This window comes from Austrofundulus limnaeus, unplaced genomic scaffold, assembly GCF_001266775.1.
Source record: "Austrofundulus limnaeus strain Quisiro unplaced genomic scaffold, Austrofundulus_limnaeus-1.0 Scaffold157, whole genome shotgun sequence".
NCBI lineage: Eukaryota > Metazoa > Chordata > Actinopteri > Cyprinodontiformes > Rivulidae > Austrofundulus > Austrofundulus limnaeus.
In genome coordinates, this window is record NW_013952559.1 from 577,770 (window position 1) to 589,518 (window position 11,749).

The 11,749-nt window shown below is 36.5% G+C and overlaps 1 protein-coding gene across 1 annotated transcript in view; it reads left to right on the top strand.

Moving 5' to 3' along the window:
• Positions 1-11,749, top strand: part of caln2 (calneuron 2) — a 43,659-nt gene that overhangs the window by 17,853 nt on the left and 14,057 nt on the right. Inside the window, exon 4 of the mRNA XM_014016911.1 lies at positions 3,183-3,295. Within this exon, the coding sequence (XP_013872365.1) occupies positions 3,183-3,295 (113 nt within the window). The remainder of the gene's footprint in view (positions 1-3,182; positions 3,296-11,749) is intronic.

Below are 11,749 nucleotides of genomic sequence, written 5' to 3' on the forward strand. Positions count from 1 at the left end.
GCACCGGTTACTTGACCTTTGTTCAAAGCAGCACATATTTGTTCAGTTATTTTATTGAATTTTATTTTTCCGGACTGGAACTTTACAAGTTGAAATATATTTTACCTGTATTGTCTCCAACTTATCATAAAATTTGGCAAAATGTAATTTGGATTTGACAGAGAAATACCCTCATTCCAGTTAGTATTCTCTCTCAATCTCAGCATGAAACATGGGTAACTTTGATTTTGGAATCCTTTTAATGAAATTATGCACATGACCTGTAGGTTTCTTAAGGTTTTTTCTAATGACATAAATAAGTGAATGATCCGAGATTGAAGTATTTATAACTCCAGATATGTCATATATGGAGGATCGATTTGTGAAAATAAGATCCAAAATGGAATTGCATGYCTTGCCAAATCTTGTTGGTACTTTAATTGTTGAAGCCCTAAGTTTATAGACATTGCTTTCARGCCTTTGGAAGTTTTATCAGCCCAATTCATATTGATAAAAGAATCACAAACTCTTTTGATTTTATGCCTTTTAAAATGTCAGTGAGCTGTGCTAAATATTTAGTTGAATTAACACTTGGAGATTTACTGTAACCCTCAGTTTGAAACGATGGGTCGCATTCGTTGTGCTCCTTCCTAAAAAGAAATGTTTTCAAGACAGTTTCCTGTATAAATGTTTTGGTGTTGAATTTTAGCTGCTTTCACTTGCAAAAATGTGGCTTGAACCTATATTTTCTTCAAACATGTTTCCTCCATCCAGTTTCTAAAAGGTCTAAGGAACAGCAGGTGGTCAGGGGTCAAAACCAAATTTCTCCTGAAAGGATGAATAAATAAATAAATTYKATCTACTTCGTCCACTTCAACATTAGCTCCACATGTAAATTCCTGAAAGAGTTCAGTTCTTCCCAGGCAGTGCCCGGCATCAGAAACAATCCATTCCGTCTTTCAGCGGGTCCTTATCTGACTGCACTTGGCTTCACAGTTCACAGCGTGCTGTAAATCTCAAAGGTCAGAGCTAAAAGCTTTTTGCTTTTGCCTCCATGAATAACTGACCACCTGAGAGCAGCGCTGCCRTTTGTTCTGAGCCCAGATGGTATCTCGCCCCAAACCCTTTAAACATCTGACTCCTAATAATCTCCCTATCACAACCTGCACAGGTTTTCAGTTGCATTTTACATTTTTTTAAAGACGCGCTTCAGAATTTATGATCCGCTCGGATCTGGAATTATCCTCCATTCAGCTTTTAAGCCTTAAGTAAGTCTTAAATAAGWTTTAATTATGTTGCTGCAGAGTGACATTTTTTTGGTGAGTCATTCAGGTTGTGCRGTGATGCACACACCGTAACATTCTGTATTACAGAAGTTTGTCATCCTCTGTTAGTTTTTGATCCTTTCTCAGATATTATTGGTGCAACAATTGAAGGGAAAATGCTTTTTCTTTGGAAGCAAGTAAATATTGGCTTTTGGCCATCTGTTGTCTAACTACAAAATGTTTTAAATGAGACAGCAGATATAAAATGCATTTATTGCCAGAGCGTTCTCTAAATGCTCTATATATTTTGTACCAAATTACAAGTTGATGAAACAGAAATTGTAGACAGATGAAATAAAGTCTCCTCCTGATAACACTACTTACTTCTTGCCCGCTTCTTTATGAAACATAATGAGCTGAGCATTTAATAAAACTATAATCCTGCAGTAGCATCAGTCATGGTAACAGATAAACTATATGCAAGAAATAAATCCACCTGTGGTTGTGGAGGCGTTCAGGCTGTTGATGGATATTATTAACCACAGGCTGCAGCAGAATGCAAACATTTACAAGCTGTGTCCTTTGAATTCAAATTTGCCAAATGTTTCCTAATCTGTCACCAAACTAACACTCACGCACAAACTCACAAATCATGTACTTGCTGTATAAAATGGTTAATGTTTGTTGTCTGAATGCTGATTCAGCTTTTACACTATTTTCTACTTTCCTGCAATCGACCTCTTTCTGTGCAGCTGTTCACATCTCAAAAAGTTCAGCTCATTTAAGAGATTGATGTTAACTTTATTTACGTAGAAGTCATTTAAATCTCCCCTGTTTTGACTAAAACATCGTTCTTTGAAAAGTTTGCTCCAGCGTCGCTTTTAGCTATGCTTTTGCTGCATTTAGCTACCTATCATTTCACTTCTTTCAGCTTCTTGTTTTGATCCCTTTAGTTTTTAGCTACTATTTTGCACTTTGTTAGTCTTTTGCTACTTTTAATATTTGGCTACTTTTAGTAGCTTCTAGCTGCTTTTAGATTTTAACCTGTATTTSGCTACTTTTAACGTGCATCTTTGGCTTTTATTTAACATTTTGCTTATTGCTGCTAGTGTTTAGCTACTTTTAACCTTTAGTAAACCTTTTGTTACTTTAGCTTTCAGTTAATCTTTTGCTGTTTTTAGTTATAATTTTCCTACTTTTAGTTAGTTTTTGTTACTTTTAGCTAGTGTTTGAATACTTTGAGAAAACCTTTGCTTCTTTACCTTCCAGCTTTTAACTTTTAGTGAGATTTTTGTTATTTTGTTTATTGTGCTTTTGCTGTTTTTAGCTAGTCTTTTGCTGCATTTATCTGTCATTCTGCTATTTTCAGCTTGTTGTAAAATAAATTTTAGCCATTATTTTGCTATTTTTGGTTAGTCTTTTTCTACCTTCAAGTAGTTTTTTGCTGCTTATAGTAAATCTTTTGTTATTTTACCTTTCAGCTAAGCTTTCAACAAATATGTTGCTGCATTTATGTAGTGTTTTGATATTTTTAGGTTGCGTCTAGGATTTTGTTGCTTTTAGGTTAGAAAGAGCATCTTTGGCTTTTATCTAGCATTTTGCCTATTTTAGCTTTTAGCTAGTGTTTGGCTTGTTTTAGCTTTTAGTAAGCCTTTTGTTGCTTTAGCTTTCAGCAAATATTTTGCTGCATTTACATAGTGTTTTGATACTTTGCTACTTTTAGCATTTTTATGTAGCATTTAGCTTTATGTTCAGCTTTTTCAATGCTCAGCATTCATTTGGCATTTTACAGAAAATGTCATAGTGTTTTGATACCATTATGTCCCACTCATCTGTTGAGCCATCTTTTTATTTGAAGAACATTGCAAGATTTAACTCTGCTCTGCYGAGCTTCCTGTCTCACAGTCTGATTTTATTTTGTCCTGTGTCCACCTGCAGGGGACGGCCAGGTGGACTTTGAGGAGTTCATGACGATACTGGGGCCTAAGCTGCTGTCGTCCGACAACAGAGAAGGATTTCTGGGCAACACCATTGACAACATCTTCTGGCAGGTGAGAGACAAGAGCTTCCTCCCCCGCACACTCCCACCGGGCAGGCAGTGTGTTTCTCATCGCTTAGACTCCCCGGTATTTACCAGCTCCATCTTCATCGCCTCATCTAGCTCACCTCTGGCTGTGTATATCAGCATTCAGAGCAACGCTTACATCTTTRAGCGCAGCTTTGGTTTCTGCAGGGACTCTGCACGAATAAGAACACACACACACACATATGAATACACTCCTGTTTCCCCCCCTACCTGCGTCTTCTGATGCCTGCCAGAGATTTCTTTTTACTAAGAGACTTGAAGGAGAGGAGGCATGCAGAGAATTAATTTTTTTTGTCTTTGTGTGCTTTTTAGCTTTGGGTCTGTGTGTTTATCATTCACAGTGGTAGAAGAAGAATTACCATAATGAGGATGTCATCTCCAAAATGTTGCAACTTGTTTGCTTTTCAGGTGTCTGAAATGAGTGTAAAACTCATTACCTGTCWGCTCTTTTCAAGTGGGGTTCTGTGGAAAGGCTATAAACAGATCTTACCTGTTGTAGATAGCTCTTTGAATGACTTCAGTATGTAGAAAAAGAGTTTATTTGGGATTTTACATATTTGGTGCTGTAAGAACCTGTCAAGGCTGATAAACTGTTTTACCTCAAACATGCAGCCAGCTACTTTTCCTCATTAATAACCAGTRGTGGGCACCAGTCTGCTAAAGCGCAAATCCGCTATTGCGGACCTAAATATTTCGTTTGCGCTTTTGTGGTCTTACTAATTTTTATAACTCATTAGCGGATTTGCGCTCTCTAAAATTAGCATGCAGTGCMGCTAATAACTAATTATCTACCAGTCATCATTATCTTGAACAGCGAAAGTATGGCTGTCAATGAATCACAACACACACGATCTATCCAACAGCACCCCTCCCAGATAAACACACTTATTGGAAACGTATACATCCTTGCTGATTGTTGCTCTCGGTCATGGTTCTCATTTCCCACAATGCTTTGTGTCTGCTTACGTAGCAGGAAGGCAATGTTTAGTACTCTTTCCCAGCAAAAACAGTAAACGTTTATAATCCATATTAAATTTTTGTATGTATTGATTTATTTTACTTTACAATCGGAGCTCCTTTTAAAAAAAAAGTTTAAACGCTGGAGCTCAATACTTGACGTAATTGGTCGAAGCAATCCGCCAACAGGGTTAGACAGACATCTAGTGGTCAACTGGAGCAACTACATGGAAAACTTTCATTTCCCGTCACAAATCAAATCAATCATGTACCCAGAATGCATCGCTTCAGTTTTCCAATAAACAGTTTTAAAATTACTTTATTGATGCTTCTTTAATGAAAAATCTACAACAAACAAAAGAAAAAGACAAAGAATCAGCCGAACTARCAATCCTCAACAACTTTTTAATTTTTACACCAGGAGCCAAAGGTCTGTTTCAGGAAATCACATCCCCAGAAATCGGCGATTGTAGGATTAAGCTGTACAAATGTTCATACATCACTAGTTGGCAGTGTTGTGTATATGTTGTATGTGAATTATTGACAGCTAGTAAGTATCAAATTGAACCTGTGCTTTAAAATTAGCTTCCACTAGTTTCTCTATGCCATGAGCATTTTTGAAGTTGCGGACTTAAATATTTTCATAAGCGCTTTAGAAATTGCGGAGCTAATTTTTGGATTAGCGCTGCCCACCACTGTCAATGAGTCATTTTCATAAAAATAAAATCCAATCACAAACTTACATAACACAATTGAATATTTGTTTTTTATTTCTTTTCTCAAACAGTAATTTCTTATTGATTAACTTATACTGGACTTATTTCTTGTCATCCACAAGATGATACTGTAGCACCTCAGCACCCCCAGTTCTCATGGCCTTGCCATAATTTTTACATTACACAACTTTTCTGGTAAAAGTATTTCAAAATTACCACTACATCAGGCTGCACAGTGCTACAGTGAGCTTCTGCTGCTGTTATATTTACGTATGTCAGTAACCATTGTAATAAAAAACTGATGGCGAGAGGCTTGTACAAAAAACACTTACAAGAAAAACTATGAATTTTGGGAGATTTGAGACAATTTAAAAAGCCAACGATCCTCTTGAATCCACCTGATCAAAGTAGTGTTCAGTTTGTCAAGCAGGTCATATTAACTCAGGGTGTCCCGATATCAGATTTTCTGAAACCGAGTATGAGTACAAGTACTTCAGTTTGGGTAATCACTGATACAAAGTACCAATTAATAGTACTTACTAAGTTAGAACCGTAGAGTTAAATACCACTAGAGTGAGCCTCTTCTATCCCACCCACTGCCTGCATCTGTGACAACATGGAGGAGCAAAGATGGCGTCCAAACAGGGCGACAGCTGACAAAAAAAATTGATTAACAGCAACTGGATCTGTGTCACAAATTATCTGTAATATTTTTATACAATAAATTTAAATAATTATGTTAATTTAATTTAACAATCATGTACAACAGTAGAGGATATAGGAAAAATACATTATTTATAATTAACGATGAATCAAACTGGTCAGTAACTTAGACATTTAGCTTGTTGAAAAAAATGACTTCAACTACAGTAATAATAATATAATAATAAACTATAATATATAATAAATTATTTTCATTATTTCTTACCTGTCATAAATAATAATAAATCTTTACCAAGCAGTGTTTAGAAAATGTTCACTGCAAAACCAGTTATGCTTTAGAATGAAACTTGTCTCTACTGATATTAACTAAGCATCTACTTAACAGCTCAGGTTTGTCTAATAGAAACCTAATAATAATCACATTTATATTATTTTACATTGTGTAAATTTTACATAAAGCAAAATCGAAACCAGCTTTCTTTATTTTCTTTGAACTTGTATCAATTTCTTAAATATGAAACTGGCAAACTTTAAACTTGAAATGTGAACTGGAGCACATTTATTGGAGTATCTTTACCAATATTTATTTTGGTATATATTGATTATGTGTATCGGGACATTTTGAATGAGTACTTGTGAAAATGATGGTATCAGGACACCACTATTATTAACCTTCATATCTTCAAATTAAGATAACATAAAGAGCTATCTACAACAGGTAAGATATTGTCTCCACACAGAACAATTGCTGTCTACTCCAAGTATTTTTGTGCCTCTTGGGTAAGACATACGACATTATTGAAGAGTGCAGAATTGCATGTGCAATGTGTGTATGTGTGTGTGTGAAGGGCTGGTTGAGCAGGTCGACAGCTCTCAGTAAGCCGCTCTCCACTTTCCTTGAGTTAAATGAGAGGACATGGTGACTCACTGAAGCATATTGAACTGAATTTACATAGATACTCTTCATGTCAGGTTTGATTGCGCAATCTCTTTAGAAAATATAATTGGAGAAACAATCGTCTAAAGGGAGGTGGAAAAAAGGAAAGAATAATGCAAAATTATGCTGATTTTAACCTCAGGATCACCGTGTGAAACTGAACACCTTTTATAAATGAGAGAGACAAAACAAAGAGGCGAGCTGGACAATGCATGAGGATGAGAGCGGTGGGGATGGTGTTGGAGGAGGAGTGTTTTTTTGGGGGGGGTGCCCCACTTAAAAGATTTGGGAATATAAAGGAAATTCGTGAAAGAGAATAAAGAGAGAAAATGAAAAAAGTCCAAGAGACTGTGATTCATGAAGGTCGCAGACTGTGTGCGCATCTCACGGGTGATTTAAAACCCCTCACCTCCCACAAAGATAAAGACTAAAAGAAAACAGGGGGGAAAGGATGGAGAGAAGGAGGGGGGAATGAGAGAAAGATAGGTAGAGGAGCTGCGGGGAAAGAAGGAGGGAGCGTGAAATGAAAGCACAAAGCAGGAGGATACAGGAGTGGAGAGGATGAAACGGTTGGAGGAAGTGTGTCTCTGAGGATTGAGCTGCATTTTGTGAATGTCTGTTTATATTTCATAGAGCTCTGAGGGAGGCAGGAGGGGGGGAAGGGYTGGATGGATGCATCATGGTGGACCATAATGACTCAGTTCGCCTTGTTCTGATGAAATGCTTCTTTGGGGAATCAGAGTGTTCAATTCACAAAATGCTGGTCAGAATTAYTGAGCCTTTTTGAAGGCAGAACTCATTGTTTCCTTGGAAATAAACTGAAATAAGTCTGTTTTGTTCAATTCTAAATAAGATGTCAAATGTTATGAAGAATGGTAACAAAAGGGTGATTTTTTCACTCATTAATATGCAAAACCTTTGACCTTTAAGTGGCACGCGTTCCTCGCGACTGAATTTCCTTCCACTTAATTGCTGACAGTTTGTGTCGCTCTGTTAATGCAGTCCATTCAAGCTTATTTTAATATTTGCATGTTTCTTTTTTTTATTGTCAGAACCAAGTTCTCTAAATGTTTTCAGCAGAATTTATGACTCACAGCTGAAGCTCTCATTCTGGATGTCTAAATCATACATTTTTTTTCCTCCCCAAAGACCCCAAGACCTTTGCTTCTTTTCAGTTTTCTGAAACTGGACGACACCTTTTTGCTGTAAGCTGCCTTGGTAATCCTCTGATTTCATCCATCCTTTGAAAAAACTGGTGTCTCCGGTTGCTGAAGAAGCAAAGCGACTCTAAAACTCAATAGAGCCTCCCTGTTTTATTGAAAGTACAGTTTTAGTGTTTTTATGGGTTTTTTATCCTGTCAACAGTAAATACACGGATGCATTGCAGTTAGTAGGGTTGCAAAACTTCAGAAAAAGCATAAAATTGCAAACTTTTTTTGGAGATTAACAGGAATTTATGAAAATAAATCTGGAATTTAAAAATGTTTTATAGTGAACCTTATTAGGGATTTTAAATATAGTGTAAATATAGTAAAAATACATTTTAGCACAAACTTGACAACCATATTTTATTTCTGTGCTGTGCAATGAGAGATACCACGCCTGCAAAAATAGGGACATGCATGGACAGCGGAAGAACTGACATGTAATGTTTTGTTGTAAAAATACAATTTATTTAATTTAATGTTGTTTTATGTAGATATACACTCAGAAAACTGATTTTTGGATTTACTTAAACAAATCATGTCAACAATTTCCACTCAGCTGAATTGAGTAAGTGTAAAGCAACTTTTATATTTAATTTTAAAGATGTGAGTGTAATGACAGAAAATAAATCTAAAGTATGAAATGTGTGAAGGAAATTTGGCATTTTCGTGTTCATGTATTCAGACTTTTTAATGACCTTTTTGTAGTGTGCGATTTGACAAAGAAAAAACATAGTATACCAGAATTATTTCTGTTCTAAAAACAAAAAACAATGACAAAAAAAGAACTAATTAAGTTTAATATTTTCTAAAAGTTGTGCGACACTGAATAAATTCTTATAAATAACCATAAATTCCCATAGAAAGTTTCCAATTTGAAATATTTTAACAAATTTTTCATCTCTTCTGAAAGATTACAAATTTTTTGCCGCTTTATATGTAAGTAACTAAGTAAAACTTTATTTGTATAGCACATTTCAAGATAGGGATCACAAAGTGTTTCAACAAACACAAACAAATAAAATAAAATAAAATAAAATAAAATAAAAATAGAGTAAATTTAAACAAGTACAGATTTAAAAAGATAAGTTTTTAACTGAGCTTTAAAGGAGTCCACAGAGTCAGCTGATCTTAAATTGAGAAGTAGAGAGTTCCAAAGCCTTGGAGCCACAGACGAAAAAGCTCTGTCTCCTTTAGTCTTTAATTTTGTCCGAGGAACAATCAGCATGTCTTTATTACATGACCTCAGAGCCCTGACAGGAGTGTAAAAATGTAAAAGTTCAGAAATATAGTGTGGTGTCCGACCACGCAGAGCTCGCCGAGTCAAAACCAAAATCTTGAATTTCACTCGATAATGAAATGAAAGCCAATGAAATTGCATTAACAGTGGAGTCACATGATAAAACTTAGAAGATCTAGTCAGGAGCCTGGCAGCTGCATTCTGCACAGACTGTAACTGGTCAAGAGAGGTTTTAGTTAGACAAGTATACAATGCATTACAATATATCTCATCCTTATAGAAACAACTTCTTACAAACTGGTGCTTTGTTCTAATAAATTTGACTGCTGTCGAGTGTTTTTTATTTAAATTCAATTGCAATCGTTTTGAATAATTTGTTAATCAGACTGTTTCAATTAACTAGACTGAAATGAACCTTTTTACTGTTTTTGAAAAGCGCTCTTAGATGTATGAACTGGCTCTCCATAAATAAACTAAACTGAATTAAATATGTTTCTTAAGAGCTCTTCTTAGCTGTCCTCTTTGCAAAGGAGATTGTTGCTCAAAAAAAATCAAATGAGGAACATGGCCAAGAGCCAAAACATTTTTTTCTTTCGTCTTTCAAACTACCCAGATCTCCATCCAAGCATTTGTGTGAATTGCCAGAACAACACTGAGTCATGGAGGCCCGATGCAAAACATCACAGTGCCGTGGTCTCCAGGGTTTCTGGGATTTAGTTTAGATTTGTTTTTCAGATCCAAAAGCAGGCATGAGGCCAGGCTGCCTCGTGCCTGGGTCCTCTGTTCTCCACCCATCTCTGGTTTTGTGACACACAAAGAAATCCCCAGAAGTCCTGTCTTTATACTCTGACAGTCCGGAGATGTCTTGTCTGATTACTGATTCAGAATCCTCCGTAGCCTTTCAAAATACAGCAAACTCTTCTTCTTGAGTGTTGGCTAAACTAGCCTTAATCATTTAATCTGTTGAGTTTCTTTATGTAAAATACTCTAAAATAGCTATTTGTTGTGATCACCCAACACACATTAACAAGAAAAACTTAAGATACAATGCAAATGTGGTGAGGGTTTTAGGTTTATAAGCTTCTTCCAGGAAACCATGGAGTTTGAGTTGGACCATGTCTCTTAAGAAAAAAAGCCATATTGTTGGTGTGTTTATTGCAGTGCAGAGTTATATGTGGAGTTACTGGAGCACAGGACACAAAAAGTCAGTTTGTTTCTTTACTTTCAGCAAACTGACGTACATTAGACCAATGATACTCAACCAGGGGTACGTGTATCCCTTGGGGTAGTACATTATAGTTTTGGAGAATCATCATTATGTTTGACTGAAGGGGTACTAGTGGTATGGCAAAAATAGCTTAGGGGGTACACAAATCAAAAAATGTTGGGAACCACTGGTCTAAAGTCCTGAAACTTTCCAGCACTTTCAGGACCTTGGACAGTTCCTTCAGTCCTTCACACTGTTTAAAGTCCTGAAACATTCCAGCACTTTCAAGACCTTGGAGAGTTCCTTCAGTCCTTCACACTGTTTAAAGTCCTGAAACATTCCAGCACTTTCAAGACCTTGGAGAGTTCCTTCAGTCCTTCACACTGTCTAAAGCAGTGATTCTCAACCAGGGGTGTACAAGCATATTACAGGAGGTATGAGGAAATATTTCCCAGGTTTGTAAAAAATAAAAAATAAAAATAGGACTGAGATATGTAGGGCCCCACAATTTACGCAATGTGCAAATTGCAGTCAGAATCACAGAATTAACCCAAAATGGTATCCAGTATAAAATGTGGAATCTCACAGAATTTGCTCATTTGGGTGAGTTTATGGTGTATTTCAGAATCAGAGTCAGAATCTGTTTTATTGCCAATGTCAGTGAACATTCACGGACTAGGAACTTGCAGTTAAGAACACCCATTATTTAACCACTGGATTAGACATCTGGTTTCATTTGTCTTTTATAAAGCCACATTGAATCACTTTGTTCTGCAAATTCTACTTTTTAACACCTTTTTTGTGTATCACTGTAATTTGTCCATGAATACATAAATGTTAGGATAAACAGAGTATTTTAGGTAAAATAGATGAAGATAAACTTTACTTTAACTGACAAGACAGAAACTGAGAAGAAATGTTGCAAAATTAACCAAAATGTTATTTCAGGCTCTCGCTTTTTGTGACATTTTAGAGAGAGAGGTCAGAGGACAAAGCAGGTGGAGGACTGACAAAACCACTTTGTGCTGTATAAGGGAGTGGACAGGGGGGACGGTGTGTTAGGACCTATTCTTCTGATTGATGTGTCCCCGGTCCCTGCTGTCTCCCTGTTAGTCGTCACTTCTCATGCGCACAAGTCACACACATGAGTTCATTCAGAGAAAGACTTTTGACAACAAACTCTCAATTTGTCATGGGGACTATTTTTGACCATTTTCCTGGTGCACATAGTCTCGTGAGAACCCAGTGTTCCTAATGGGGACAAAAGCCAGGTTCTCATTAGTTAAGGGTTGGTTTTGGGACAGGGGTTAGGTTTAGGATTAACGTGTTAATTGAGTTTAGGTTAGTTTTAGGGTCAGGTAGGTACCTCTGAGGTTAGCCTTATGTTTGGGGTCAGGGTTAGGATGTAAAATTACCAAAAAATGAATGGAAGTCAATGGACGGGCCCCACAAAGATATAAAAACATGTGTGTGTGTGTGTGTGTGTGTGTGTGT